The sequence below is a fragment of the Lentinus tigrinus genome, assembly GCF_003813185.1.
Source record: "Lentinus tigrinus ALCF2SS1-7 unplaced genomic scaffold L226scaffold_8, whole genome shotgun sequence".
Classification (NCBI taxonomy): Eukaryota; Fungi; Basidiomycota; class Agaricomycetes; order Polyporales; family Polyporaceae; genus Lentinus; species Lentinus tigrinus.
In genome coordinates this window covers 210,444-237,674 of record NW_027137917.1, presented here as the reverse complement: position 1 = coordinate 237,674, position 27,231 = coordinate 210,444, and the positions used below count along the sequence as shown (strand labels likewise).

Here is a 27,231-nt window from a genome sequence, read left to right as displayed (position 1 = left end):
TGGGCGGGTAGCGAGGAGGGCGCGACCGCCAGTCCCACGCCGTTGCTCTCCCTTGTTCAACCCACTCTGAGGCGGTGTAACGATGTCCGCCCCCTCGACTCCCGCCGCCACCAGCTCCCAGCCTGAACAGCAATGGGGAAGAGGTATTGTCCTGCCGTTGTCGTTGCTGTTGTCGTTGCTGAGTGGTGTCTGGTGTAGTGCTGCTATGTGGAGGCACCGATTGGTGAGTACCACGCCCGTGATTGTCGCGGTGGCTGCTGGTCTCGGCGGTCCACCTGGACCTGGAGAGGGTTTTCAGGGCTAGAGAACGCCTCGCTCGTACTCCGAATATGTCGTGAATGTGAGCTGCAGCTAACGGAACCCACAGGCCGCGCCTAGGCAAGAAAGATAAAGGAGGGAAGAAGAGCCAGGAGGATGGTACCTCGTGCGTGTTCCTTGCTATGTTACTGTACCCCACACTCGCTCTGCCCCGTACCAATCCGTGTGCTCGTCTACAGCACCGACCTCCTCGAACCCCACATTCTGCGCTCCTTGAGCAATATCCAAGCGGTTTCCATCCACACCTCATGCTCTGGCTGCCACTGTGTGGTGCTTGACGTTGACGGTGCCGCATGGATGTTCGGGCGTAACGACAAATCTTGCCTTGGAGTTACCGGTGTCGACGCCATTTCCGAAAACGAACCGAGGCGCGTTACCCCACAGGACCTTGGTGCGCCAAAAGGCACGCATTTCGTTCATGCGGCTTGTGGGCGGAACCATACACTGCTCGTGGGAAGTGACGGGCAGTTGTGGTCGGCCGGGGCGAACCATGCGGGCCAGGTGAGTTGGTCTCCAGTATCTTTGGTTGTGACGTGTCGTGAATCTTGGGGGCTGGTAGTGCGGTCATCCCGCATGTCCGGAAATCCAGTCGTTCAAGTTGGTGCATGGTCCGAAGCATGGAGGTGTGAAGGAGAAGGTCACGAAAGCTGCGGCTGGCATCACCTTCTCCGTGGTCCTCACCGAGAGCGGCAAGGGTGAGTTCGTCATCATGCACTGGCGGAGTTCTGTCAAACCTGAACAAGTCCCTCCCTAGTATTCACCTTTGGCAGTGAAGAGAAGGGTCAGCTAGGGAATGGTTCAGCAGGCGAGCGCATCGTGTCTGCGGGCAAATCTGCTTTCGACTACGAGACCGAACCCAGTAAGAGACGCACTCTGATCCGTCATAACGGCATCTAAAGGATTCGCATGCAGTTCTCCTCAAGGGGCTTGCCGAACGCAAGATTGCCCAGATCGCCTGCGGCCCTCAACACGCGATTGCCCTTGACAGCGACGGGTACGCCCATGCCCTCGATTCGTTCCGATCGTCCCGACCCTTTTGATTGACACATCTCCTTGGCAGACGCGTGTTTGTTTGGGGCTATAATGGCTACTGTAGACTTGGATTGGGAAACCAGCAAGATGCCCTAGTGCCGAAGATTGTGCCACAATTCGCCGGTCCGAATGAACTCACCATGGGTGCTCATGTCAACGCTGGTCCATCAAACTCGGTTGTAATCGACAAGCAGGGCATGTACTGGATTACGGGCAAGTGGAAGAACACTGGTGACGGTACGTGGATCATGCACAAGCGTTTCGCTCGTACGCTTACCCATAGCCTCGTATATCAGGATCTGGCGGACAACCCTATTCTACGTTTAAATGGATCCCGGAAATGCAGTACGTACGACCGCACACGTCATCGTCTACGCTGCTCAACAGTATTGCTAGGGGTTGCAAGATTATTCACGCCGCATGTGGGGGCGTTACACACTGGGCGCTCGCCCAGGAAGAGACTGGGGTTATGACCATCGCATTCGGGCAAGGCGCTTTAAATGGTGCGTACTTCTGCTTGACCATCAGCGAACCCCTTTGACCCACGTCCGCCGCTACTAGGCGAACTTGGCCATGGTCCGGACCAACCCAAGAGCGCAACGAAGCCTATACAGAATATGCCACTTGCAGGGATTGACGTCATTCAGTAAGCACACGCAGACTCGAATGTTTTCGCCATATTCTTGACAAGCCCTTTCTACCCTCAGAGTTGCTGCCGGGCAGAACACAACGTTCATCCTAGCACGTCCCAACGAGAAGCTCTCCGACCTCCCACGTCATCCCGTGGACGTCAACCCGCCAGATATATGCGTCGTTTGCGACCAGGACAACGGTGACGACGACGCACCATTAGAATGCGACAAGGTGTGCTGCGCATATTCTGTTTGACCTAGCACTAGCCATTGACGAGGCTTGTCTGCAGTGTGACTACCCGTACCACTTGAAGTGCTTGGATCCGCCGTTGGATGCTATCCCTGACGGTGAATGGTTCTGCCCCGAATGTGAGGCTGACCCGGGTGCACCGGTCTCTCTCGACGGTGTGCGACGGAAGCCGACAAAGGCGAAGAAAACTAAGGTGGACTACGACGGTGGCGAGTCACCGAAGCCAGGCCAGAAGCGCAAGGCTCCAGCGCAGTCGACTGGTGGGCAGTTCCCATTCTTCCATGTCTTTCTCGCGCTCATGTGCCATTGAACAGCTGTGAAGCGCAAGAAATAGACGGTCCCTGCCACCTATGTACATATGCCTCCAACCCCCCTCATATGCTACCCTCTGGTATGTTCAAGTAGTGTATATACTCCCTCTTTCTCTTGGATCTGCACGCGAACGATCCGGGAACACGCGGGACCATGTATCGTCGTCGCGTATCTATATAAGCACTGTATTGTAATATGGGTATCGTAACTCGTGCAACGGATAAGCCAACCAACTAACGGACGACAGCATAAAGACGGGAGCGTCCGCTCGTGGATGCGTCGCTCATAGCATTAGAGTGTCTCAGCACACCAAGATCCAAATCCCGCCCAAAGCCCAGAGATAGTGTTCATGCCTTAAGCTTGAGGTCGTAGTACTTGATGAGCAGCCACGCAGCACCGACGCTGATGCCGAAGACGAGGACGAATGCCGTGCCGACGTACATGAGCATCTCACCGAACGAGCTCTCTTCCTTCTGCGCGAGCCGCGCGGCGGCGACAGGTTGCTTCTCGCGCAGCTCCGCGATATGCTTTTCGCGCTGGAGCTCGCGGTCGCGTACCTGCGCAGCTTCGATGACGCGCGAACGTGCGTCGTTCGGATCGTACGTGACGCCCCCAGAGACAGACTTGAGTATGACGAAGGAGGGGTAGTGCCGTTCACACCACTGCTCGATCTGCGCGCATAGGGCAGTGTGAGATGGGTTAAGAAAGTAGGAGAGGACGACGTACCTTCCCGCAGCTGACCGATATCCGGAGGAAGCTGGGGTCTTCTGGGAGTGCGCGGGCGTGGATCTTGCGGGAGTAGTCACGGAAGATGAAGGAGACGTCGCGGGGGTTGGTCGACTTCATGATTAACTATGACATCGCAACGAGAAGTCAGCGAAGGGGGAGACAAGTGAATGTAAAGCAAAACATACTGAGGCCGCTTCTGCCTTGCGGATCTTGATATGCCGCTGGAACATGTCGTAGTTCATGAAGCAAAGAGTAAGCGTCGCCATCGCCATCGTCTGCGGAATCGCGCAGAATGCAAACACGCTCTGCTTCGTGAGGAGGCGGAGGTAGTCGAGCGAGTCGCACGCATGCGTGAGCGCGTCCGCGACCATGCCGCTCTGCACCCAGAGCGCCTGCTTCTCGTTCCCAGGCTGGTACAACTCCTTCATCTCCCTGAAGCCCGGCTTGCCCCCAGCCATCTTGCCGTAGAGCTCGCGCCCCCAGATCTCGCGCGGCCAAAAGAAACGGTTCTCCTCGGCGTCCTCGCGGAAGTCACGAATGATGTTTGTCTTTTGGAGCATGATGCCCATCGAGTTCGAGAGCTCGTACTGTTCCCCGAGCCAATCCGCCTCTTTGCCGGACGCAGACCACAACCGCGAGAGGCCCTCGCCGACGAGCCCCGCGACATAGTGGCAGTAGAGGTTGTACTCGTCGATCGTCTCAACGTAGATGGATTTTGTCGTGGCCGCTTTGTGTGCGTAGTCTGCCATGCCCGCCGCCATCTTCTCTGCGATGTCAAGGATAATGTCGCGGTATCTGGATCGCGCATTGATTGAGTGTTGGCTCAAATGACGAGGGAAGCGCGTTGTGCAGTCCAGATCACATACCGTGCGTCGAGACGGCCGAGCTCCTCGCATGCGACCGTCCACTCAACCAGCAACTGCCTGTCCTTCTCATTCGGCCCGGACTCCGTGAATGTCCACCCAGGCTGGACAGCGAGTTTATGGAATTGTCGTAGCAAGGGTTGCTTCTTTTCGTCAGGTAGCGTCATGTCATCTTCGATCGTATCTAAGCCTCGTAGCACGAGATAGAACATGCACACCTGGAAAGACGGTTAGGCAAGCTTCAAGAAATGTCAACTGGCATCGAGTCAGTCAGGAGAAGTCCTCCCATGGACCAACTTCGGCATACGTAAAGCGGTCTCATTCGTTCCGACGGAACTTGTCCACGACTCGGCTGGGGAGGCTATTATTGCCTCTTTGGTGGAGGATAGGTACAGAAAGATAGTGATGGGCCGCTGTCGCCGTACACCTGGGAGCCTGAACGACCGCTGTTGCTCCGTAAGTGATGCGAGTGCATCGTCCACTGCAACCGCACAACTACGGGAGGACGTCATAGAAGCACACTGCGGGCGCAGCTCACGGCGCGCATGGGAGGACAGGGTGAGAGGCCACGTCGGTGTTCATTGACGTGAACGCGGGGACTCCTGTACGAGTGTGAATCTGCTTCCACGGTGCATATGCGTATGCGAGAACAAGATGAGCCCTGACGGCTGCGGTGGGATATACGGCAAATACGCGAGACGAGCTTCCGTGCCAATGTCCTCGTCAGCACGCAGGTTTGGTGTCGAAGACACGCCACGTCCTTGGCACCGAACCTCGTCGCATAGACAACACTGCATATCACAGTGCGGAGGAAACAATGGTCTCCCCAGGGGCTTGACACGCCATGACACGCTCACAACCGAAGGCATGGTACTCACCACTCTTGCCAAGTCTCCTTCGAGCTCTTTGATGACCCCAGAGAAACTACGGCTCGTCAGGTCAAGAAACTCCCAACACCTGCGCATCGACGCGCGGTCCCATCCCGAGGTAGCATACTCCGTAGGGTTTGTGATGTCGCGTTTCGGCTCGTGCCAGACCTTGTACTGAAGGAGGATGCGGAACTCAATGGGGTGGGTGAGGAGCAGGGTGAGCATAGACGCGGCGCCCATTATGTCGAATTTTGTTTTGAATAGAATAAGGATAGGGAGGGCGGGCGTGGAAGGCGGTCTGGGGGAGTGCTGGAGTCTGAATCGCCCACTTCCGCGTTGCTCTTGACTTCAATTCCCCGCGTCGTACCACCGGACGCCTCGCACACGTGATCGGGCCGCACATTTTCGAAATCGAGCGCCGGAAAACTCTACTGTAAGTGAACGAGCTTCGTCCAGAGCTAGAGCTATCTCCATGGATGCTGCTCTGGCCCCTCCCTTGCGTATCGAGACCCTTCGTGTCCAGCAAATCCCAGCCGACGTCGCTCAGAGACGTCTCGACAACTTCCTCCACCGCCTGCGCGCTCGCAATCTTGCAAACAACCGTGGAGAGACAACCACTTCCGCGCAGCTCCAGAAGCTCGCGGACGCCCTCAGCGAGGAGAACTCACAATGATATCGGCTACCGAGATATGGTTTGTTTCGGGACTACTCCTCGCGAATCGTGATTCACTCTGCATTCCAGGACAATTGTATGCAGGCTGGCCATTATGCAATGCCTTGTTGTGCGGCTTGAGGAAATGAGGTACTAGTGGTCTGGAGTCTTCTGGGAGAGGGTTCGGATGCGTGTCTCCCAGACCACCCCCACATGTACATCAGAAGGAGCTGAAAAGCAATCACTTTACATGCTGTACGTCTCAGCGTCATCAATCGCTCCTGTAGCACTCTGAGTCCCCCATCTTGACGACAGTTGTTTATGATCCACATCGCTTGCCTCTATCAAGTCTGGTCGCATCGATGCGTCATGGTCGCCGGACATTCTTTCCGCGAGCAGGCATGTCGCAGCGGCGGCACCGTGCGATGCGATGAGCCACCCTCGAGCCAATCCAAGCTGCCCAGTCCCACTCCTAGGACCTGTGGTAGACATATCGAAGCAAACCCGAATCACATGCCGTTATCATCCAGTGAATAGCTCTATCACCTAGTCAAGTACATAGCTACGCTTCTATTGTTTCTTTTGTCTGCGCTATGGCCATGTTAGCGCATACGGACATATATCACAAGTGCCGATGCTGAGACACACCTTTCCGCAGTACAAACGGTCGCTCGCGGTTTACACCACTCCGACCTCCCGACCCTCCTACCAGAAAACTTTCTCGCACTGCAAGCGGCTGAGGCGAGGCGAGGCGATACTGCATCAGTGCTCCTTAGGCGCCAGTCGCCTGGCTCTTCACCGCGTTCCATGTTCGTATGATCATACTACTTGCCGTTCATGAATCTGAATGTGAATCCTTTAGACGAAAATGCAGGGCTTGTATGACCCTCCCCATGGCGGCCGCGGGACCATTCCCTTTGACATTTTCGCCATGCTACTGCAACTCCTCGATATCAGAGCCGACGTCCGCGCCCTCATGCTGGCAAGGAAGGACATCTATGCGGAGGGCGCCCGACGTCTCCTCAAATTCCCCATCACTATCTCCGACGACAGGGGGCTGGTCTCCCTCTGTCAATTCATCCTGCGAGATCCCCTTGACCGCGCTCCTGGTCTGCGCCAGCTGCACATCTCCATCCCTCTCAAGCTCCGTCATTTCTTCGAGGAGTACCGCGTTTACAGGGATGATCCCGAGCTGCGAGGTGTCCCTCTTCTGCTCCGCGTACTGCCGAAAGTGACGCGGCTGGAAGACCTCAGCATCGACTGGTGTGAAGAGTTCCTGGAGCGCGACAATGGCCTCATCCCTTTGATCGCATCCCTCGGCACCTTGAGGCGTCTGTGCATCTCGTCGTTTGGTTTGCTCTCATGCGACCTCCTCGCCAGCCTGCGTTCGCCTTTGCAGGAGCTCGAGGTCGACTGTTGGATGTCCGATATCGGTTGCTGGGGTAAGGAAGCTATCCCTTTGGCCGGTCTCATGGCAATCATTCATGGACACAGCCAGACGCTGGAGATTCTCATCGTGTGGTTCTCATCTCATGTCGAGAGTCGGGACGCCACTAGAGGATGGTACCAACAGTTGCGCGAGTTCCCATGTCTACACAGTCTATCCCTCAGAAGTCCTGGGGAAGTCGACCTCGAACTCCTCGTCGGGCTGTTCCCCAACCTGAGATCTCTAAACATCACGGACATCTGGGGCGTTGAGGACGCTGACGTTGAGAATATGCACGACGACAACATGGAGCAGCCATGTTGGCCGAGCCTGGAGGAAGTCTCAGGGGATGTGGACGCGCTGCATGCTCTCGGCCTCACCTCGTCCGTCCGTCGCGTGGACGCGACATGTCCGTTGAATTATGACTCTGACAGGGAGTGGCGATTGCACCAGTTCCTGGGTCAGACAGGTCCTACACATCTCTTCCTCCATTTTGGATACGACATTCGCAACCACTATGGATACACCAGTGAAGACGAGACATGGGCCCTAGACGACCGTGATGCCTTCGCAAACCTTTTGGACTCGGCAACTCGGTCTGAGAAGCTCACTCACCTCGCCCTTGACATCTGTCTCAATCTCGAAACACTCGAAGACTCGCCTAGCTTACTGGTAGGTCGATTTCGCCCTTTATCGTCGATTTACTACTGAGACTGCTACCTTCACTCAAGAATATCCTGCTCGAGGTATGGCGAGATCAGCAATCTCATCACCTCACCTTCCTTGTCCTCCGATTGGACACCTCGCTCCCAGGAGTCAATACGGCCCCCGGTGAAGAGGAGATAGACGACATTGACGCAGCCAGCGCCAAGGACTGTTTCGCCCCGTTCTTCCAGCACCCGGCTTCCTGCGCGGAAGACCTTGCGTTGGCTATACCGACCCTTATGTACGTCTCACTTCAGATCAAGAGCAGCTCCCCAGCGTTCTGGCGGGCGCATAGAACAGGCGACCGACTTCAAATGGAGAACATCGACCCGACCGAAGGACAAAAATTGGCGACAAGCGAAGGGTTGGATTTCGCTCAACGTATCTTTGGGGAGCCCTCGAGGTACAGCTTTGATGAATATGATCTTTTACATTGTACTGTAGAGTATCCTCGCGGGGTATCTTCGTGATGCAGGAAATACACACGAACGAGCACATAAATACTCCTGACGGCGGCCAGCCTTCTCTCAATCTGTACCTAAATAGAAAGACAAGTCGACCGATGCTGAGGAGGTGTGGCAGGAGCAGCTACATTCTATACCCATCCTGCTTCCAGCGGGACACAATATCGAAATATACAGCCGTGCAGACGTCATGAACACCGGCAATTGATGAACAGACACTGCAACATCTACAAGGCACATCTTCTGAGGACTAAGCGACTGCAAGTACGAGCGTAAGAAGAAGGGTCAGGAAAGAGGTGATCACCGAACCGACGCCCACTCCTGCACCCCGCATGGCACTGTTGCCGTTTCCCCCTGCCTGGCCGGGGCTTTGAGAGGGCGCAGAAGTCGACCCCGATCCTGTTGCTCCTGGAGTGGAAGCCCCGGAACCCTGCGTTTGTGTAGGTCCCTGGGTCGAGCCCGGCGCTGCTGTGCTACCGACGGATGATGCTGTACTACCGGCAGATGGCTGCTGGGTCGGGTCGAAGCGAGTGTCATTGGCGAGAGCAACGGTGAGGAACCTCTGGAAATCCACACTGCCGAATCCAGTCACCTGTCGGCAAATAGGTCAGCACATCTGCACCTTCAAATCAACCTTCAAAGGGAGTAGCGCGTACCGCATCCCACCCTTGCACAGCTGAGAATCCATTCGTGTTGCACCCCGGGTTGCTCCCTGCCGTGATGTCATTGAACATCGCCGTGGCCCTGTCCGAGTACAACAGCGGGTTCAGGAACCCAAGCGGAGGCTTCCCGGCATTTAGCAAGCGGTCATTCACGAGTGAGACCATGCTGGCGAACACGGGCGACGACGCGCTGGTCCCCTCGAAGCCGCCGTCGAGGGGTACCCCGTTAGTCAGCACAAAGTAGAACTGAGCCTGCAGTGCCACGTCGGGGTACGCGCGCCCGGAAGCATTGAAGAGGCCGGTGTTGTTATTGCCCAGTGCCGTAAGGAAGTTCCCGACCGCAGTTTCCTGGTAGGACGGGCGAGGGAAGATGTTGGAAAAGCCTCCAGAGGAAAGGGATATCGCGACTTCAGGGTTGATACCTGTTGTACCGCCGACGGCGGTGACGCTTTGGCTGTGGTGAACGTATGCTCGTGAGTCGCATGTCACGAATGACCACTCACAAGGGACAGCCTGCCGGGAAGGTTGGCAAGAACACGTTTCCCGGGAGACATTGCGGGTTACGGAATCCACCTCCTGCCACCCCTGAATCTCCGGAAGAAAACAGTACGGATGTTCCTCGTGCACCCAGCTGAGCATATGCGTTACACAGCTGACTGTCAAGGACGTGAGCAATTGAAGTATGCCGCAAAGACCGGAAAGCACACTGACATCGCGAGATCGACGTCAGAGCCTGTGAAGGTCTCCGCAAAGACGTAACTAGTTGTGAGAACGAGGGGGGCCGTCTCCTGTTGAATGAGGAAGTTGATCATGGCGAGATTGTCTGACAGCTGTCCGCCGCCCCCGAAGCTCACGTAGGTAACGGGAACATTCGTGGCGACACCCCTGGTATACTGGATGTCTGCGTTCTGCGCAAGTCCTCGCCTCGTGTCAGTCGTAGCCAAGTAAAGAGATCCCGGGGCATGTACTTACACCTTCATCGGTGCCTTGCGGGAAGTTCTCGACACCGTCAACTGACACCAGCTGGTACGTTGTGCTAGCAAGGGCGGGATTGTCCGGCCTCGTCTGAGACAAGAATGCCTATCCAAAGTCCACAGTTCAGCGAGTGGCGTAGAAAGATAAGTGTAATTAATCGACCTGCAAGTCGTCATCTGCCGCAATGTCGCTCCTAAAGCCGGCGACAAACAGGTTGTTGTCAGGTGCGGAGGCCGGATCGGGCGGTATATTGTAGAGGGCGAACAGGCAGGCGGGTGTGATCGTGTTCGCGCAGTCCGCGGGGACATCCCGTGCCACATTCTCCTGGGAGAGAGGAGGGGTTGATCGAGATATTGTCATCGAACCCGACTTAGAAGCAGGCGGCGCGAAACTAGACGTCACAACTCAGTCATGCAGCTGTGCGAATAAGACGTGGACTCACTGAGTTGTAGGGTAGACAAAGGAGATATGGTCCGCGAGGTTAGCCGGGAGGGAGTATGCCAGGGTGCGGACCATATGCGTGTTCGTCTCCGCGTGAATGAACGTCGTGAAATTGGCGGCAAGCAGGGAATTCGCTTGATCTACGGGCACTTGGATGGTCATCTCGTCTCCGGCCAGAGTGCCGTTTGTCGCAGTGATGCCATTCTTGTTGAACCAATCTGTGACAGCTTGGACGCTCTCGGGCTTCGGAGCGACGAGTCGGGCTAGCTGTTGTCACGAAGTTGTAGTATGAGTCACAAGTCTACTCATAGATGGTCGCCACTTGTTCTACTTACCTCGTCTTTGGAGAGATGCTTGCCATAGTTGGGACTAGACGGGTTGCTGACATCGAGCAAGGCGGCGTGTAGACCAGATACGTTGTTCTGTGGCATGGCACATGTGAGTCGTATCGTGCCCTCCCGGAGGGCGCCGCCCTCAACGAAACCGGGAGGCGTAGTATCATGCTGACTACGCGTAACCAGCTCATGCGAGTAGAACGCGGGCGTGCCCAGCGCGATCGCGAAGAAGGTGAAGGAAAGCAGGCCGGCTGCGAACATGTCGAAGAGGGAAGCCGAAGAGCGTGCTAAACTGAAAGGGACCGTCGACAACCTACTCCAGATCCTCCGTGCTGTATTTTATATTCACTTCATCGGGGTCACATTGGACGAACCAGGCGGCGTGACATGCATCAGTATCTCAGAGAAGCAGTAGATGAACTTACTTTATGACCACAGCATGGGCATGCCTTTGTCCCGAGTGCTTTGCGGCACCATAGTACCACAACCCGAGCCAACCACTCAACCTTGATAAAGATCCGTGCGACATTCACTATCCGCACCGCCCTCAATTTGTTACGGGAGCTATAGAGGAGCAGCGACAATTTCAACGTGTCTGATTGAACTGGCAGACAAGGCGTAGCTTCATCCCTGAGACCGACATGCGCGGACGATGAGTGGAGGTAGAAACGCATAGATATACGGGACAAACCTTCTCCGAATCGCAGCGAACCACGCCTGTCACATTGTAAGATAGCGCGCAGCCGATTATGTCGTGGCAACGAAGTTCCGTTGACTCTTGTGAGATGCCCATGTGGGTGCATAAATCATGTGGTTGCCGCCGCGATGGATGCAATGCATCGCATTTGAGTTGACGTGTTTGTCAACTGCGGGCCTATCAACACGGGGGGACTCATGGCGCAGGTAGCGCGGACCTGGCATCGTTTGTCGAGCTCGAAACCTGGTTGTCCAGGAGACGAGCACGCCACAACCCAGGCATGTCAAGAACGGATACGCCGATGCAGTCATCAGGGTGATCAAGGACGAACTGTATGTGCGATAATCAGAACAAGAAGACCCCGAGGCAACAGTACTCACAACTCCCGGTTGGCATTCGGATAGCCTTCCATTCACGCCGCACATGAGATAGACGTTATTGCTATGACTAGTTGCGGAACACGATGGACTTGACTTCACTGTTAGTAGGTGGGCAACGGACATTCCCGTCGAGACGATTGTGGTTGACCTTCGTGTCTTCGAGCTGTGATGCAGGTATCTGGAGCAAAACACACCGAATAGTATCATAATAAATAGAAGAGTGCATTATACGATCGATCGTCAAGGACCATCACGACGCGTACGTGTTCAGGTCCGTAGTCACAGGATACAGCGCGACTCACTGCTCATTGACGATACTAGGTTACGACAACTGTAGTCTACGGTGCACCGACGATCGATGTCCTGTGCATCCGTCCGCTTCGCAACACAGTTGGGGACGGCTGTGCCGTAGTGAGTATCGCACACAAGTTATAGTATATACCTCAATACTCACTGCTTACCAAAAGCCGTCAGGTTCAAGGACGAGAGTATGCTGCTAGGATCGTGGCAGACATGGTGAGGTCACATATCCGTGACCGTGAACACATGGCAATGTTCACCAAAAGTGTAATCTCGGGAGTCTAAAGAGCAGGAAACACGAAACCACTTCGTGAGAACGACATCTCTGCGTGGGTGATTGATCCACACTTGTGCAAGTCGTGGAACGGACGAGGAGAGGCCCCAGTGACAGAGCACTCACGAACAAGTCGAAGAGTTCCTTCCACCACCCTTGCCCTCCTAGACAGGACCAGCTGGCGAAGTATCCATCATTGTGCTCTCGAACGTCTCCGTGCGATATTGGAGCGGGGCGTTCCGGCCATGTTGATGAGGAGCCCCAGGGATCCAAACTGGTGTCGTACAACGCAAGCGTAGTGTTATACAGAAGTTAAGTCAAGAACATGCAGGAGGAAGCGAGAGGGTGAGGTTCGCGCCTTACACACTGGTTGAGAAGCGCCAGGAAATTGCCGGACCGCAACTCCGAACTCCAGTAATGGCAAACAAGACGCCCGCATGTGGCTACAAGCCCACCGTAGAGTGTCTGAAGTCCAGAAGAATATAGATTACAGTATACAGTACAGCGATACACTAATACAACAACCCAATAAATGCAGACAATTTATGCACCGAAACCGTAGAGTGTACGCCCTGACCGCTTGAGTGCATAGACGACATCAAGGGCGGTGACAGTCTTGCGCTTCGCGTGCTCAGTGTATGTTACCGAGTCGCGGATGACCTATATAAACCAAAATGAGACATGTTCCTCTTTGACGCGAAGGAGCAGCTCACGTTCTCGAGGAATATCTTGAGGACACCACGAGTCTCTTCGTAGATTAGGCCGGAGATACGCTTGACACCACCACGGCGGGCAAGACGACGAATAGCGGGCTTCGTGATACCCTGAATGTTGTCGCGAAGAATTTTGCGGTGACGCTTAGCACCACCCTTTCCGAGACCCTGAAAGATAGACCCAGTCAGAACTTGGCAAAGAAGTGAGCCAGCTGAGTAATCGCACCTTGCCACCCTTTCCACGGCCGGACATGTTCGCAAAGTTGCTGGCGAGAGAGAAGACGCGAACTACTATGTTTGATGATCCAGGCGAAGGCTGGTGATAGTGCAGTGGCGAGAGTGAAGACGGGAGTGAAGGAATGGCAAGACGCGGTGGGCCATGGTACTTATATGTTACGAGACGCCGGCCGGACGGCACGTGCGCCTTTGTTGATGCCATCACGTGCGCGTCTCGACGCGTTTGTTGAGAGCGCTCAAGGCGCGCTTGTATAAGAGGCCCTTGCTCTCAGCCGCCATGTCCCCCATCCCGCCCAGTGCACCTGCCACCGCCGCCGCGACCTCTCATCACCTTCGCATATACACCTTTGCGTCTCTGCACCATTAGAAATGGCCCGCACTAAGCAGACTGCCCGCAAGTCCACCGGTGGTAAGTCCCTCAGCGAATCGGGAACCTCGAGACCGCGAGCTCACCTCTCCTCAGGTAAGGCACCCCGCAAGCAACTCGCTGCCAAATCTCAGGCGCGCAAGACCGCAGCCGTAAGTACTCTGGAGACGTACCCTTCAATCTTGTCTTAAGTTTCCTCGTTAGGCTGCAACTGGTGGTGTCAAGAAGCCTCACCGCTTCCGGCCTGGTACCGTCGCTCTCCGTGAGATTCGTCGGTACCAGAAGTCTACGGAGCTCCTCATCCGCAAGCTTCCCTTCCAACGTCTTGTGCGCGAAATTGCTCAGGACTTCAAGGTTAGTCTCCTCTCTTGTGATCCAGCCCTTGACTTACAGTTCCACGCAGACGGACCTTCGCTTCCAATCATCGGCCGTCATGGCCCTTCAGGAAGCCTCTGAGGCTTACCTTGTCTCCCTCTTTGAGGACACCAACCTCGCCGCCATCCACGCCAAGCGTGTGACCATTCAGCCAAAAGACCTTGCGCTCGCGCGCCGTCTCCGGGGCGAGAGGACGTAGTTTATCCTGTTTCTTTTTAGATTAGGCTTATGGTATTTGTAAGACTAGTGTAATAGTACTACTTTCATCTCTGTTAGTTTCTATCACGCTAGATCAGAGCTTCCGCGCATATGGCCATCCACACAGGACTGACAAGCCAGTGAGTCCTTTCCGATTTCGGGCGTCTAGATTCCTTCACTGTAACCGCGACGTCCACTTAGCGTCTCAACCTTGGGGAGTGTCAAATAGTACTCCTCAATGCAGGTATCATTCCCCTAAACGTGCCTGGTCCATACCGACGTACAAGAGTCTGTCAAGTGTAAGAGCAGTGAAGATCGATCAAGCTCAGCCTGCCTTGGGGAGTCACACTGCATGGGCACTGACACGGTACGTCCTTCTGTTCGTTCGGGCGTCCAGGGTGGCGACAAGACAAAGTGAAACGGTGGACAAGACTTTGCTGGTTCGTCTGAGACTGCTGTCCTGAGCCAGTCGCGGAGCGCTGTTTTGGGGGGTGTATCGCGCCCATCTCGCAGCGCGCGACGCGGCCGCGAAGCCGATTGAAGTGGCTGTAGGGCTGTCCGTCCCCCCTCTGTAGACCCGTCCAATCGTCTGTCTACGGGAGACAAATTGACTTGGGTCAATGCGAACGTGGATGATGCATATCCTCACTGTAGCATTGATATCTCAGAGACGATGTCGTGTTCTGCGCGGAGGCATCGCGCCGCTCGGTAACAATTTGCGGAGATACCCTGCATTCGAACGAGTCGATGTAGGACACAACCACATGTCCGTGGTTCCTTGGACGGCATCGAAGATCCCTCGTGCGGTTGGAGGGGTGTTCTATATTCTTTGCCGCATGTCAGAACGTCGCGGAGATCTGGGCACGAGCTGAATGGGCACGACCATTTCCGCTGCTTGCCGCTGTCCATTGGGTACAGCAAGGCGTACTGCCAACAGTCGCGCCCCAGAACCTACGTTGTCATGAGAAGTTTTCTGTACCTGGAGTGTTGCTGGAGTGAGTCGCTTTCATATGGAACAGGCTGCCGAGCTCAGACGATCTCTTTGTTATCACGACGGCCATATCGTCGCAATGTCATCAGTCAGGCTCTCGCAGCTGTGAACCTACGCTTCCGGCGAGTTCATCGTGTTACCCTTTCAAGGCAGCCCACGTAATCATTACTTGACAATCTGTTGTAAGTACCCCGAGTACCTCCGACGCAGCACCCTTGTTCATGCCCTCCACAAGCCCTCCATGCCGTTGTGAAGCTCTTTCCCTAAGTCGCTGTCCAGGCTGCCTTATGCGTACCACGGCAAGCCTCCAGCTCGACATGTCCTCGCGTCGGCCTACGCGAATCTTATGAACCGACCAGCTCGGACGTTATACACAGGCCACTGCTTGATGTACAGAAGAGAACGGCATGGGCGTGGCAGAGGTCCACCACGCTGAACAATCCCCACGATTTGGAAGCAAGATCCCGAGGACCGGAAGAAGAAGCGTGGCATCCCCCAGCGTACTCGGTCCAGAGTCTTCCAAACCCATCTCCTGGGTCACAATGCCGTTCAGCTCAGTCCTACGATTTAACCAAAGATGCTAAAACGAGTCCACCGCAAGAGTGCGAATCATCATTCGGACAGATTTTTCACGATCAACACCCGCAGCGTGGTATGTCTCTCGATCTTTGTTGATTGAGATATCTTTGTTTACGATTGCTTATACCTCTACTAGACGCACTATAGAGGCAACCGATATGCTACTTGATCGTGCGGGAGACCCTTGCGGCGTTTGACTTTGATCGGTTTCGTTATGCTGTGCGACTGGTTCCGATAGGTCCTTCCGACTTCTAATCGTCCGCCTGGTACGAACGGTGTCTGTACCAGGAAGAGGTGTTCAGCATTCGGATTGACGCTGCCGTCAGGCGACCGCGACGTAGGCCGCTATTCGTGGATCCGCTCGGCCTTCGTGTCCGTTTGCTGCGAATATGCTGGGAGCCATGCAAGCCCCCCTACCCGACAGGACGGCGCTGCTGAACTTTGGCCAGTTTTTGGTATACTATTTGCCTTCGTCCTCGGAGCCGCCCTGTTGGGTTCATATGCGATGGAATCGCCGTCCGCAGCTGCTATCACTACCCTCTGTGAGGCGCCATGGTGGTGAGCATGACATCTCAGCGGTGTTTGGATGTTGGTACGTAGTGTGGCTATGATCGGCTGAAACTCCTTGACACGTCCAGGCAGACGCACTGTCCCTTATGGACCTCACGATTCCTTCGGCCGACCTGGTCGCAAACCGGATCAACCAATTTGAGAATGAGCATCTGCATAACAGGTGTAAGAGTTACCAGTCGGCGTCACGAGTCCTCACTTCCTCCGCACAGGCGCTAGAATTCTCGAACAGTATCCCTGCCTGCAAGCTGTTTCGTATAGTCCAACCTCCTGGTCAAACCACGCACTTCACGCGACTGCGAGTAGCCTCGACAGTCGTCTTCCACTGGTTGAAGCCCCCCATTCCTTGGATTCGGCGCCCCCCAATCGGAACGGGGCATAAGTCTTAGGTAGGTGATCGGGCGTATCAGAGGTCAGCTTCGACAGCAGCCTGGCGAGAAAGGTGAGGTGAAGTCCTGGTGCTTCCATGAGAGAACGGCGTTCCTGACATGTTCGCTTCCAGTCGCCGCAATGCTGTGAATTGCGCGAGGGGGGAATAGCGCGCTCCGCTCTCCCTTTCTCTACGCATCGTCGTATGTATTGACGGGGTTATGTGAAGTACTGGCTGAGGATGAACGTCTCGCGAATAGCGCCGTTACGCCGGTCGTCCTCGAGGCCAGAACTCTATCTACTCTCGTAGATTACCCAAGACCAGGGGCTTTGTCGGCAGTATATAACCTTCGCCACCATTCAGCTTCGAGATACATTTCCACAACGTTCACTGTTCACGAGGCGGTTTCGTTCACAGGTGGGTCCAACTGCAAACTCCGGTTGAGCTCTGCTAATGTCTGCTTGTGTTGCACAGATCTCAACCTTGGACCCTCTAGGTTTGTATGACATACACCGCAGTGAGCCCTCAGTGTGAGCCTAACTCCCGAATCTCAGCAGCAGCAGCAGTAGTAGTCTCATGGCAACCTCCAAGATCGCCGTTCCCTTCGCATACCAGTTTGGGCCGTTCGCTGGCCGCATTATGCGAGCGTCCCTAGAAGAAATGCAAAAGGCTAATATCGGACGCAAGTGAGCACACGAGTCGCATATTCTCCCACCCCGCTCACATCCTTTTGGCTTGCTATCAGGTACGCCCGTAAGGACAAGCGCCCCCTCGACCCTCCGCCCGTCATTCGGCTGCGCTGTTACAAAACCATCCAGACGGCATCTGGCCACAAAGTCGACCAAGAGATCCGGGATTTGGAGTAAGCTATTTCTCCGGCTCTGTGCGCTCCGTGCGCGCTGACAGGCGGACGCTGCCACAGCGAGCAGCTAGTCTTTGGGTTCCTCTGCCATGCAGAACTGATTCAACTCCCCGTCGGGATGAATATCGAACATCAGCCCGTCGAGGCACGTCCGACCTGTCGATCCGCGATGCCACAGGATCCCAACGAGCACGACACGTCGCCGCCCACACACAATCTGGCTCAATCTGCACGCCCTGCTTTCGTTTCCGCGGGCTTCGATAACAGCATCCACGGGACCGCCGGCTTGCCCTTTGGCACGCGCAGATTGTCTCTTGGGGGATACGATAGCGGTCCGATGTCCTTTGACAGCGCGGGACGCACTTCCGAACCTTGGCCCATGGGTCGGAACGTTCACTCCAGCCTCCAGCAGCAACGCTCTGCCACGTTGGAGAGCCTGACCGCCGAAGAAGTGGAAGATGCGATGTGCATGAACCTGCTCGCCGGTGAGACATTTGTACCGTGCTCACTGGTGGAGTACGAGGGCCGGCGGGCAGCCATGTTCGTCTTCTCGGTTCGTGCTTCTTCTCGTGATCTTGGAGTGATGTCAAAGAAGCTCATAGATGCACTTGGGCCAACACAGGATCTTGCAGTGAGGCAGGAGGGCCGGTTCATCATCCGCTACAGAGTCTTCAACATCTGCGGCACGCATGCCGGCACTCCAGGCGTGCCCATCCTCGCAGAGTGCTACGGGGGGTCGTTCGAGATATTCTCCACGAAGACATTCCCTGGTCTCCCGGCATCCACTGACCTGACGAAGGTGAGCAAACGCACAACCGCCGCATCGCAGCCGAAGAGTAACCTTAACGCCACGACGTTGCAGCGCCTCTCGCTGAGCGGCATCCGTGTCAATTCACGTCACCACCAACGCAGGGGCTGGAAGCAGCCCGCTTCCCAAAGCCACAGCTCCGCGTCTCCCACAAGCTCCGCGCAGGGCAACCCCGTTCACGTCCTGGGTCCGTCGCCGGCATTGTTCTGCACCCCAGACAGAAACCAGCCGCAGTACACCCCGAGCTTCTCGAACAACTTCTCGTTCGTGCCGCTGCCTCAGCAGGTGGGCCTGTTCGGTCCAGATGACGCCGCACGGAACGCGCTCGCGGAGTGGCAGCGCAGGGAACTATTGCGCGGCGACCTCACGGCGGGATCGCGGGACCAGTCGTCTGGCTCCGCCACGGACGAGAGCGGAAGTGCGCGTACCCTGTGGTGAACTGTGCGTCTCAGCTTCACAGCGGCCTTTCTCCATCGGACCGCGGTCCTGTTTCTTGTCTCTCTGGTGATTCTTCCATCCCTTGACATTCATTTATATTAGGGTGTTTACGCAGGTTTTGACTGTACCTACTACGGTCGATAAGTTTGTGCCATGATTCCGAGGGGCCTCTCGGAAGGTTGGCTCCTTGTTCTTGTCGTACCTGCTCCTATTGGCATACTAGCACACTCTCCGTCTTTCATGTATCTGCAAGATTGATTCATCAACAGCTTCCGCCCCCGTCGGTCTACATCGGGCTCCGGAAATACGACTACATAGTCCACCTGAGAGTATACTCACGACCGTATGCATGCGGCCTAGTCCATTCTGAACCTATCAGGAGGACGCCCCGTGCACAGTCGCCACATTTGACCCGTGACCGCTGCAGTGGTCCGGGGTTGGCTCCTGCCCTCGTGTGAGATAGCGTAGCCTCCGGTCCATGCCAATGTCTCGGAATAAGCGGGTGCCCGGTATTCAGGAGCATAAAACGACGGGTCAGGTGGAAGCAGTGTTGACGTTGAGAGCGTGAGGACATGGTCGTAACACGACAGCCCGTGAGTATGGCCTTGCCGGGTTCGTGAAATTGAGGATTCGCCCGTAAATCACCAGGACGTTGTTTGCGAGAACTGAAAGAAACTTCGTGTACTCCGGGTGTTGGGGCTTCTGTACGAGGTGCAGACGGGGAACTTACATACAGATGTTCAGGACCCAATCGCACTAATATACGGAACCAATAGTCGGTCCATAGCCCAGAGGACACCGAGCTGAGAACAAGAGGTCGCGGGGTGCCTGAAAAGAAGCAGATGGAATTGAACTAGTCAGTATGGCTTCGTACACTCAAGGAGGTGTGAATGAACCATAACGGCAGTGATGACACACCTGGTTGTGGGTCGCATTTGCAAACGATGCAAAGGGCTTCTAGGCAGTGGGCTCGCCGCTTGAGGAATGGCGTGTCAAGTGGGTCACGATAAGAAATCATTGATTGAAGGCGATGGGGACAAGGCTCGAGGGTAAGAACAGTATGGGCGGTGCAAGCCTTACTAAGGCGGACGGTGCGAGAGCATGGCCCAGTGATTAGTAACCGCTACAAGCCCGTCCACCCTGCGGTGCGCGTGCTGGATGCGAAGCACGATAAGGAGTGGGACGTCGAGATCATCCGATGCCAGTCGGTTGAACTTGCAATGTTTCTTGCTGCTCGTAATCGGGGCCGTGCGCTGCTAAGTTTCCTGGATGAACAAGGAGACCGGGACGGCCCTAGTACAACACCGAGAAAATTGAAGTCCAAAGGTATTCCGAAGGCAGGACGGGGGTCACAGTTGGAAGTACTCGGAGGGCAGGATGGTAATGTAAGCTCAGTGTAAGTTGTGGCCGCGGCACCGAGGATCCGAGGGTGACATCATGCTGTCATGCTCGCGAACAAAGTGGGTCACTGTGGATGGGCGCCTGGCGGTGCGTGTCCGACGGGGTCGCGTTGCCTGGCTCAGTAGGCGCCAGGGGTACTGTATCCTACGCCCTCACTCAGAAGATCTGCTCAGGTCCCCCAAGTCTTCCTCGCCAGACGCGTTACGGAAGCCTGTGGTTAGTCGTCGCTGCTTGTTCCTGCAGCGCTCACTGATCGCGGCTTCTGAAGCCAGTATAATGCGTCGAGGGCGGGGTTCGTCTGTCGGAGATTTGTCTGACCAAGCGGGGCCCGAGCTGACTTGATGCTCCTCCGTCGAAAGCGCAGCCGGAAAAGGCAAAGATGTATCTAGAATCTGGTCGATCGCTCTCGTCAAGTTGCTCTTGGCCAGACTTACGGAAGTTCGCTGACCCTCTCCAGGCCCCATGCGTAGGCGTCGGCTCTCCTCCCAAATCCTCTCTCATATATAATGCTGCCCAGCAACTCCCACCGGTCTTTCGGTACCTTACTTCAATCTCTGCTCCCCCTCCCCCTCCCCCTCCCCCTCCATGGCTGCCCGTCCCGCTTCCCCAACAAACGTGCCAGGCACACAGGACGTGCCGACGGAGATTAGTTCACGCACACCCACCTTCGTCGAGCCTCAAGATCCTCCAGATGACGAGGACGTCAACTCTGAGTTCGAACACGAGGCCTATGGCCCCGGGCCCGGCGAAAAGCCAGTCGATTCCTACGAAGTGACCATGGGCCCCAACGACCCCGACAACCCAAAGACGTGGAAACACTCGTATCGCTGGTACATCACCGCATTGTCCGCAATCCTAGTTCTCAACGCGTGCGTACATGCCTATTCTCTCCTGCCACACGTTTTTGCTAAGTGTCCTTCCCCAGTACGTTTGCCTCCTCCGCCCCATCAGGAATCGTCCCGCAGCTCATGGAGCAATTCACGTTCGGTACCGAAGTCGCCACCTTGACCATCGCTCTTTTCGTCGCTGGCTACTGTGTCGGCCCACTCCTTTGGGGTCCTCTCTCAGAACAAATTGGTCGTAAACCGGTATTCATCATCAGCTTCATTGTATATACCGGTTTCCAAGTCGGTTGTGCGCTCTCCCCGAACACTGCCTCCATCCTCATCTTCCGATTCCTCGGAGGGACCTTCGCAGCCGCGCCGTTGGCCAACAGCGGGTACGTCCTTGGCATATCCCTCGTTTGCGCCGTGAAGCTAATGCTTTCACCTAGTGCGGTTATGGCTGATATCTGGGATGCCGACACTCGTGGTAAGGCCCTTGCTCTCTTCACGCTCGCGCCGTTTGCGGGTCCCTCGCTCGGTCCGACCGTAAGTGGCTTCATGGCTGTTTCTGGTGTTTCGTGGCGTTGGGTGTTCTGGGTCCAGACCATCTTTGCCGGTGTCTGTCTGCTCTTCGTTATATTCACGCTCCCCGAAACCTATGTGTAAGTCGCATGTCCGTGACGTCATACCCTTGGGCCCGTCTAATCAAGTGTCGTCCACAGCCCAGTACTGTTGGTCAGGCGTGCCGAGAAGTTGCGCAAGGAGACAGGCGACAACCGCTTCTGGGCGCCGCTTGAGAGGAACAAGAAGACGTTTGGCCAGCATGTGAAACATGTGCTTGCCCGTCCATTCCTGATTCTCGCTCGTGAGCCTATGCTCATCGCCATCACCCTGTATATGAGTGTACGTCGCCTTTTCAATACGCATCTCCGCCCCGCTGTTCTGACCGTTTCTGTGTTGCAGTTCATCTACGGCGTGATGTATCTTCTTTTCGAGGCGTATCCGATCGTCTTCACGCTCGGCCACGGCTTCAACGCAGGCATCTCCGGACTCATGTTCCTGCCCATCTTCATCGGAGGTGCTATCGGCGTCGGGATCTACCTCACGGTCTTTAACCCTGCCTATGACCGTGCCATACAGCACTACGCGCCCGCGCCCGTTCCCCCAGAGTTCCGGCTGGGCCCCTGCCTCTGGGCCGCGCCGATCTACACCATCTCCTTCTTCTGGTTCGGCTGGACGTCGTACCCGACGGTCTCGTACTGGGCTCCGCTCACGTCCGGCGTGCCGATGGGGCTCGCGATCGTCTTCCTCTTCAACGGGCTCTTCAACTACACAATCGACGCGTACCTCTTCGTCGCGGCGTCCGCGCTGTCGTCCATGACCGTCGTGCGGTCTGTATTCGGCGCGAGCTTCCCGCTGTTCGCGACGCAGATGTACGACACGCTCAACCCTCGCTGGGCGTCGACATTGCTCGGGCTTCTCGCGCTCGTCATGACCCCTATCCCGTTCGTGCTCAAGAAGTTTGGCAATCGCCTGCGGAGGAAAAGCAAGTATGCGCCGAGCGCGCCTCCGATGCCAAAGCCTCAGCCTCAGTCGTCGTCGGCGTCGGTTGACGAAGAGAAGAAGCAGGCGAAGGGTACCGAGTCCGTATAGGCTCGAGCCTCGCGGGAAGAAGTTATTCATTCTTAGGGAAGACGCGCGCGGACGCTGACGTTCGATGGACGCTCGGGTCACTTGTAGATATGACTTCTCTGCATTTCTGATGACGACACCGCACACACTCATACACATGCTCACATCCATCACCACTTACATACACACTGCTATCCACGACTCACCAGCATCATATCCATAGCTCACCACTACTAGTAGATACCTAGCCAACTACTTTATACATAATTGCGACCACTAGCAGCACATTTTCCGTATTCTGACTCGTCATCTATTGCCACATCGCCGTGTGCAACCTCCTCCCACTTTGTATCAGTACGTACATACGTCCTCTCGCTCACCTTCGTGTTTCTCTCCGCCGTCCATTTTTGGGTTTCTTGTTGGTGTTCATGTAGTGCAGCGTAGTGTATCGCAATGCATTGCTTGCTTACATATTGGATTGAACTCGCGGCTATTCGCGGCCTGAGAATTCAGGAAAAGTCGAGCGGCAGATTTAGGACGCCGGACGATCGCGGATACAGAAATGCAAGCGGATTGGCTCAGCAAGAGATTAGAGTGACGTGATAGATACGGAAGTCCCGCATTGAGCGGCTTCACAGCGTAGTAAGTTACAGCAGGACAGAGACTCAGATACACCCCGAGTATGCATGACTACTATTGCCGGATGAAGTGCGTCATGCCTTGTAGGCTGTTGCGATCTACCACGGCAACGATGAGTGACCGAGCATAGCGAACGCAAGTCTGCGGCCACTCACCGATAGGCACGCCAGCAGCGCGCGCAGGACCGCTGATGTCGAGCGTAGAGATCTTTCTCGCCTTCCCGGCGCCTGGGAGCGCGAGGACATCTACCGACGTCGCGTTTGCAGACATGATATATAGGAAGCTGGGGGTGCGGTCGTCAGGCTCAGGTTCAGCATACGAGACTGACGCAGTGCAGACCCGCTACTGGCATGGGTAGTACTCACTCCTTGCCCCTGATCGTGGCAATATCGTTGTCTATGGTGCCCGAGTTGGCCGTTTGAGGATACTGCTTCACATGGACGCCTTCAGGTTGTCGTCAACATGCACCTCCGTAACCGTTGAAGTCCCGACGTCCGTCAGGTAAAAGTTCCCCGTCTTCGCGCTGAAGCTCGACCAGCACGTCGCGCCCTGCCCATTGATCGCGAAAGCCGACGACTTGTTCTGCCCGCTCAAGTCCAATACTGAAAATCCCAGCGCGGGGTCTGTGGAGACGAACGCGTTCTTGCCTGGGATGGGTGTGAGCGAAAATGGGAGACCACCCCCGCTCGGCGGCGTGACCTGCTTGAAGTCTGCTGACAGCGAGCCGTCCGCGGTGACGTCCTATGTCGCAAGGAAGCCGCTTGAGGCGGGAGGCATGCCCTTAACGGACACAATGAGGTGACTCTCGTCGTGGTTGAACACGATCTGGGAGGCCGTGCCGGGAGGCCCGTTGGGCGGGGTCGTCTGGTTAAGGGGGAGATGGCGGAGCGTGTTGGAGATTACGACTTCTTGTCAACATTGAAGCAGCTATAATGGGCATGGTCGGCGAGTCAGCAGGTATGAAAGTAGAGAGATACATATGGACGTACTTGACAGCTGCAACAGCACCCCCATTGAGGACGCACAGATCTCCGGCAGTGTTGAAGATAAGCGACATGGGAAACTCGCCTTCGGAAGAGACGGGGTCGCCGAGAGGAGAGATATTGGTGGGCATGTTCGGGTCAATGGAGAAGAGAGAGATGGTGTTCGAGCCGGGCTGGATACATGCGAGCACCAGCATACTTAGGGTCGACATGCCAAGATAAGGGCTCTACTTACGTTCACTGTTGCGAGAACCTTTCCCTTGGCAGAGGCCTCGATACCGCCCTAAATCATTCCAAGTGTGAGCCAGCGAATACCTAAAATCGAGCTTGCGTAAATAACCCATCTGGTCCAAGAGGTGTCGCGACACCGTGCAAGCTCCGACCACCTGTTGCTACCGCCCTGTCGATATTCTGATTAGAGGGTCAGCACCGCTCCGATTCCGTGCAACACTTTTATTGATTGGCAGCTTCTACTGACAAGGGTGCCATCCCCGTTGATAGTTGCCGCAATAATCGTGTTCTCGGGCTCGTTCGTGATGACTGTGAACATGCATTATCAGCCTGGCCGCTATGGCGGCAATGGACAAGCGGTACCCACAATAAACCGCTCCCTCGGCGTCACGCCGCGTCGCCTTGCACAACATTGTCGTCCTAGCCGGGTTCGAGGGTTGCGGGAGCTCAATCAATAATCAACGCACCTCTCGTTCAATAGCGTTTGCATCAGGGTCACTGGTCACTCTGGCTCGATTTCGGAAGGTGAAAAAATCTTGCCGAGATTGAAGCTCGGGAGTTCCACCTTCGTGGCTTGCGGAAATGAACACCGTGGCCGTCCTCGAGGCCTCGTGGTGGGTAGTGAGCCCACACCGCATTCCCACATGTAGTGATTGGGCGGTTTGCTGGAATAGTGGCACTGCTGCTTGTTCAGCTGCATAATCCGGTAACCACGACTGTTCAGCTTCTGGCACGATTCTATTGCCGGCACTGGTGATGACTGACTCAAGGACAGCCGGCAGGACTCTTTGCTGACTGGATCTATCCCCGTCCGTGAGACCGAAACACAATGTCCACACTCATCCGGGAAGAGCGCTCAGCGCTCTTTAAAATCAAGGAACGACGGCGTACCAATGGTGGCATTTCGGGGATCCTCCGAGGCCATGTTCAAGATTGCATGGAAGCTCACCGGATTCGTCACATGCACTTTCATGTCACCTCTTACTGTACAAAGAACAAGGAAGCACGGCTTCCCGATTGTCGAGCACACATACGTGTACGCGTCGCTGGATGAAAACAAGGTCATTGTCCATCACTCTTCATTCTATCCACGAAAACTCACTGAAGCCCATACAGCCGACAGCTCTTGAGCACATAATAGCGTATATCATCGTATCTGCCTGCGCGTAGAGACCAGGGGCCCCGGAGAACAATGAACTGATGACGCGGTAACCATAGATCGAATTTGAGCGGTATACCAGAACTAAATTAGAGGTCCTGGTGGAGGGCCTCGGAGAGATCAACCTAATCGTTCACTACGAATATGGTGGTGGGGGTGAAGAACGGTCCGACGATCCGTTTGCACGAAGCCCGATGGTCATTTCCGGGTCCAACTCTGCGGATCGTCCAGTTTGCGCTTCGTATCTTGGTGGTACTCCAGTAGTCCCGAGGCTGCTGGATCTCTCCTCTACAGCCTCATTAGAAGTCACATCGCCAACTGCGCTCGAGTCCATGGCTCTTGCTCCAGCGCGTGCACCCAATAAGCCGCGATCCTCTCCTCGGCGAGAGGACTGAGAGCGATCTTGGACGAGCTTGCATGGGAGACGGTCGCCGTTGTCTCCAAATGATCCTGGAGCCGGAAGATGTAGGACTCCGCATTGCCCGCCATCGAAGGACGAGCGTTGAGCAATGAGAGATCCTACGATGGATTTACTTGAGAGATATACTGTAGGTGCGCGGCGTAGAACTGACCGTGCTGCTGGGATAGCGGCATGATGTTTAAGACGTCGCACCGACTTAGAGCTGTTTCCTGAGAAAATCGAGTTGATGACGCAGTCGCTTCTGTTGGCACATGCACAATCAGAGGTGAGATCCCTAAGGATGCAACGCAGATACAGCGTCAGAGCTGGGTATAGTAGTATGATATTTTGGAACAAACCTGGACATTCATTTCCTCTCTGTACGTGTCGTCGCCGCAGATGCCATATTATCAACCTTACCAAACCGATGATGGTAAGACCAGCACCCGCCACGATAATACCTGCAACGGCGCCCCTGTCCGGTCTCTCTGACCAGACCGGCGTAGTGGAAGCAGGAAGTGTATGGATTGAAGTTGAACTAGCGGAGGGCGTGGTAGTAGTCGCAGACAAACTATCAGAGGGCGCGGCAGTTGTCGGGGGGAGCGACAATGGAAGCGAACTTGAAGTCGATTCTGGTCCACCGCGACCAGTCCATGTGAAGAAGGGAGGGACATCTGATGGCTCCCCGGACCATGGGAACCGGAAGGATGGATGTGACGTTGCAGGTGGGCGGGATGTAGGGATGACAGAAGGGAGCGTGGACGTGGCAGAAGTGGAGGCAGCTCGAATTTGAACAGGAGAGGTGCGGCGGTCGTCGCAAGGATAGTGGATAGTCGGCATGGGGCCGACGACTCGAGCTCGAAGTGGAGACTGAGCATATCGTGCGCTGCTTTCATATGCCGAGGTATGATGGCGCGACCGTGACAGACACTCTGGGCAAGGTTTCCATCATTGAAGTACTGCATATGTCGGATGTCAACAGCGCAGGTAATGTGGGAAGTGAGAGGTTGACGTGAAGCTGCTTCGAGAAGATAGAAGTCTCTCATCTTCCCGCAATTGACCGCGCCATGGCCTACTTGACTGCCGTTCAGGACACCATATACAACTTTGCACATGCATGGCCAGATCCTGCTGCCCT

General features: G+C 55.5%; 13 protein-coding genes across 13 annotated transcripts; 7 read left to right on the top strand and 6 right to left on the bottom strand.

The window, feature by feature from the left end:
• The first annotated feature begins 32 nt into the window (after positions 1-32).
• L226DRAFT_505607 (RCC1/BLIP-II) lies at positions 33-2,791 on the top strand. Its single transcript, XM_067678040.1, has 14 exons — positions 33-143; positions 199-223; positions 368-424; positions 498-819; positions 878-1,013; positions 1,073-1,177; positions 1,231-1,312; positions 1,379-1,587; positions 1,647-1,695; positions 1,747-1,853; positions 1,912-1,996; positions 2,058-2,214; positions 2,273-2,492; positions 2,547-2,791. The coding sequence occupies exons 1-14, from the start codon at positions 83-85 to the stop codon at positions 2,564-2,566; spliced, it is 1,635 nt and encodes a 544-aa protein (XP_067536874.1). The 5' UTR covers positions 33-82; the 3' UTR covers positions 2,567-2,791.
• On the bottom strand, positions 2,547-5,325 carry L226DRAFT_533412 (squalene synthase). Its single transcript, XM_067680450.1, has 5 exons — positions 5,015-5,325; positions 4,140-4,354; positions 3,459-4,068; positions 3,271-3,396; positions 2,547-3,215 (listed from the first exon to the last, which is right to left on the bottom strand). The coding sequence occupies exons 1-5, from the start codon at positions 5,243-5,245 to the stop codon at positions 2,892-2,894; spliced, it is 1,506 nt and encodes a 501-aa protein (XP_067536873.1). The 5' UTR covers positions 5,246-5,325; the 3' UTR covers positions 2,547-2,891.
• A 143-nt stretch (positions 5,326-5,468) lies between these two features.
• On the top strand, positions 5,469-5,988 carry L226DRAFT_533411 (uncharacterized protein). Its single transcript, XM_067680449.1, has 2 exons — positions 5,469-5,697; positions 5,748-5,988. The coding sequence occupies exon 1, from the start codon at positions 5,478-5,480 to the stop codon at positions 5,676-5,678; it is 201 nt and encodes a 66-aa protein (XP_067536872.1). The 5' UTR covers positions 5,469-5,477; the 3' UTR covers positions 5,679-5,697; positions 5,748-5,988.
• L226DRAFT_372479 (uncharacterized protein) lies at positions 5,852-6,311 on the bottom strand. Its single transcript, XM_067674321.1, has one exon. The coding sequence runs from the start codon at positions 6,147-6,149 to the stop codon at positions 5,904-5,906; it is 246 nt and encodes an 81-aa protein (XP_067536871.1). The 5' UTR covers positions 6,150-6,311; the 3' UTR covers positions 5,852-5,903.
• L226DRAFT_372475 (uncharacterized protein) lies at positions 6,312-8,405 on the top strand. The gene is made up of 3 exons (XM_067674320.1): positions 6,312-6,466; positions 6,520-7,755; positions 7,815-8,405. The coding sequence occupies exons 2-3, from the start codon at positions 6,526-6,528 to the stop codon at positions 8,256-8,258; spliced, it is 1,674 nt and encodes a 557-aa protein (XP_067536870.1). The 5' UTR covers positions 6,312-6,466; positions 6,520-6,525; the 3' UTR covers positions 8,259-8,405.
• L226DRAFT_483928 (family S53 protease-like protein) lies at positions 8,251-10,779 on the bottom strand. The gene is made up of 8 exons (XM_067677033.1): positions 10,662-10,779; positions 10,332-10,593; positions 10,052-10,280; positions 9,887-9,994; positions 9,626-9,822; positions 9,418-9,570; positions 8,909-9,362; positions 8,251-8,844 (listed from the first exon to the last, which is right to left on the bottom strand). The coding sequence occupies exons 1-8, from the start codon at positions 10,759-10,761 to the stop codon at positions 8,503-8,505; spliced, it is 1,845 nt and encodes a 614-aa protein (XP_067536869.1). The 5' UTR covers positions 10,762-10,779; the 3' UTR covers positions 8,251-8,502.
• A 2,080-nt stretch (positions 10,780-12,859) lies between these two features.
• On the bottom strand, positions 12,860-13,200 carry L226DRAFT_460847 (histone-fold-containing protein; the record flags this gene model as incomplete). The annotated part of the gene is made up of 2 exons (XM_067675613.1): positions 12,860-12,976; positions 13,030-13,200. Coding segments are annotated over 2 exons (288 nt in total), but the record flags the coding sequence as incomplete, so codon positions are not given.
• A 335-nt stretch (positions 13,201-13,535) lies between these two features.
• L226DRAFT_505596 (histone-fold-containing protein) lies at positions 13,536-14,570 on the top strand. Its single transcript, XM_067678039.1, has 4 exons — positions 13,536-13,675; positions 13,730-13,785; positions 13,838-13,987; positions 14,037-14,570. The coding sequence occupies exons 1-4, from the start codon at positions 13,636-13,638 to the stop codon at positions 14,205-14,207; spliced, it is 417 nt and encodes a 138-aa protein (XP_067536867.1). The 5' UTR covers positions 13,536-13,635; the 3' UTR covers positions 14,208-14,570.
• A 2,722-nt stretch (positions 14,571-17,292) lies between these two features.
• Positions 17,293-19,091, top strand: L226DRAFT_603350 (uncharacterized protein; the record flags this gene model as incomplete). Its single annotated transcript, XM_067685697.1, has 4 exons — positions 17,293-17,402; positions 17,462-17,578; positions 17,639-18,131; positions 18,201-19,091. 4 exons carry the CDS (start codon positions 17,293-17,295, stop codon positions 18,822-18,824), a joined length of 1,344 nt encoding a protein of 447 aa, XP_067536866.1. The 3' UTR covers positions 18,825-19,091.
• A 1,287-nt stretch (positions 19,092-20,378) lies between these two features.
• On the top strand, positions 20,379-21,310 carry L226DRAFT_372356 (uncharacterized protein). Its single transcript, XM_067674319.1, has 3 exons — positions 20,379-20,441; positions 20,498-21,055; positions 21,177-21,310. The coding sequence occupies exon 2, from the start codon at positions 20,605-20,607 to the stop codon at positions 20,998-21,000; it is 396 nt and encodes a 131-aa protein (XP_067536865.1). The 5' UTR covers positions 20,379-20,441; positions 20,498-20,604; the 3' UTR covers positions 21,001-21,055; positions 21,177-21,310.
• L226DRAFT_460756 (MFS general substrate transporter) lies at positions 21,003-22,702 on the top strand (the record flags this gene model as incomplete). The annotated part of the gene is made up of 5 exons (XM_067675607.1): positions 21,003-21,094; positions 21,151-21,444; positions 21,499-21,711; positions 21,772-21,952; positions 22,013-22,702. The coding sequence occupies 5 exons, from the start codon at positions 21,003-21,005 to the stop codon at positions 22,700-22,702; spliced, it is 1,470 nt and encodes a 489-aa protein (XP_067536864.1).
• A 633-nt stretch (positions 22,703-23,335) lies between these two features.
• On the bottom strand, positions 23,336-24,853 carry L226DRAFT_552064 (uncharacterized protein; the record flags this gene model as incomplete). The annotated part of the gene is made up of 8 exons (XM_067682854.1): positions 23,336-23,418; positions 23,476-23,603; positions 23,757-24,061; positions 24,107-24,225; positions 24,329-24,476; positions 24,539-24,586; positions 24,670-24,714; positions 24,782-24,853. 8 exons carry the CDS (start codon positions 24,851-24,853, stop codon positions 23,375-23,377), a joined length of 909 nt encoding a protein of 302 aa, XP_067536863.1. The 3' UTR covers positions 23,336-23,374.
• An 820-nt stretch (positions 24,854-25,673) lies between these two features.
• L226DRAFT_372295 (uncharacterized protein) lies at positions 25,674-27,046 on the bottom strand. Its single transcript, XM_067674318.1, has 3 exons — positions 26,453-27,046; positions 26,266-26,388; positions 25,674-26,212 (listed from the first exon to the last, which is right to left on the bottom strand). Exons 1-3 carry the CDS (start codon positions 26,931-26,933, stop codon positions 25,830-25,832), a joined length of 987 nt encoding a protein of 328 aa, XP_067536862.1. The 5' UTR covers positions 26,934-27,046; the 3' UTR covers positions 25,674-25,829.
• Between the last annotated feature and the right edge of the window lie 185 nt (positions 27,047-27,231).

Bases quoted from the DNA above. Each gene is read 5' to 3' on its own strand.
- L226DRAFT_505607 (XM_067678040.1), top strand. From the start codon at position 83: ATGTCCGCCCCCTCGACTCCCGCCGCCACCAGCTCCCAGCCTGAACAG. The intron at 1,014-1,072 runs GTGAGTTCGTCA...GTCCCTCCCTAG, and splicing joins CCTCACCGAGAGCGGCAAGG to TATTCACCTTTGGCAGTGAA. The intron at 1,178-1,230 runs GTAAGAGACGCA...ATTCGCATGCAG, and splicing joins CGACTACGAGACCGAACCCA to TTCTCCTCAAGGGGCTTGCC.
- L226DRAFT_533412 (XM_067680450.1), bottom strand. From the start codon at position 5,245: ATGGGCGCCGCGTCTATGCTCACCCTGCTCCTCACCCACCCCATTGAG. The intron at 3,397-3,458 runs GTATGTTTTGCT...GCGATGTCATAG, and splicing joins GCAAGGCAGAAGCGGCCTCA to TTAATCATGAAGTCGACCAA. The intron at 3,216-3,270 runs GTACGTCGTCCT...CTATGCGCGCAG, and splicing joins TATCGGTCAGCTGCGGGAAG to ATCGAGCAGTGGTGTGAACG.
- L226DRAFT_533411 (XM_067680449.1), top strand. From the start codon at position 5,478: ATGGATGCTGCTCTGGCCCCTCCCTTGCGTATCGAGACCCTTCGTGTC.
- L226DRAFT_372479 (XM_067674321.1), bottom strand. From the start codon at position 6,149: ATGTCTACCACAGGTCCTAGGAGTGGGACTGGGCAGCTTGGATTGGCT.
- L226DRAFT_372475 (XM_067674320.1), top strand. From the start codon at position 6,526: ATGCAGGGCTTGTATGACCCTCCCCATGGCGGCCGCGGGACCATTCCC. The intron at 7,756-7,814 runs GTAGGTCGATTT...CCTTCACTCAAG, and splicing joins AAGACTCGCCTAGCTTACTG to AATATCCTGCTCGAGGTATG.
- L226DRAFT_483928 (XM_067677033.1), bottom strand. From the start codon at position 10,761: ATGCCACAGAACAACGTATCTGGTCTACACGCCGCCTTGCTCGATGTC. The intron at 9,363-9,417 runs GTGAGTGGTCAT...CCACAGCCAAAG, and splicing joins TTCCCGGCAGGCTGTCCCTT to CGTCACCGCCGTCGGCGGTA. The intron at 8,845-8,908 runs GTACGCGCTACT...ATTTGCCGACAG, and splicing joins CTGTGCAAGGGTGGGATGCG to GTGACTGGATTCGGCAGTGT.
- L226DRAFT_505596 (XM_067678039.1), top strand. From the start codon at position 13,636: ATGGCCCGCACTAAGCAGACTGCCCGCAAGTCCACCGGTG. The intron at 13,676-13,729 runs GTAAGTCCCTCA...ACCTCTCCTCAG, and splicing joins TGCCCGCAAGTCCACCGGTG to GTAAGGCACCCCGCAAGCAA. The intron at 13,786-13,837 runs GTAAGTACTCTG...TTTCCTCGTTAG, and splicing joins AGGCGCGCAAGACCGCAGCC to GCTGCAACTGGTGGTGTCAA.
- L226DRAFT_372356 (XM_067674319.1), top strand. From the start codon at position 20,605: ATGTATCTAGAATCTGGTCGATCGCTCTCGTCAAGTTGCTCTTGGCCA.
- L226DRAFT_372295 (XM_067674318.1), bottom strand. From the start codon at position 26,933: ATGCCGACTATCCACTATCCTTGCGACGACCGCCGCACCTCTCCTGTT. The intron at 26,389-26,452 runs GTTTGTTCCAAA...TTGCATCCTTAG, and splicing joins GAGAGGAAATGAATGTCCAG to GGATCTCACCTCTGATTGTG. The intron at 26,213-26,265 runs GTCAGTTCTACG...AATCCATCGTAG, and splicing joins GCCGCTATCCCAGCAGCACG to GATCTCTCATTGCTCAACGC.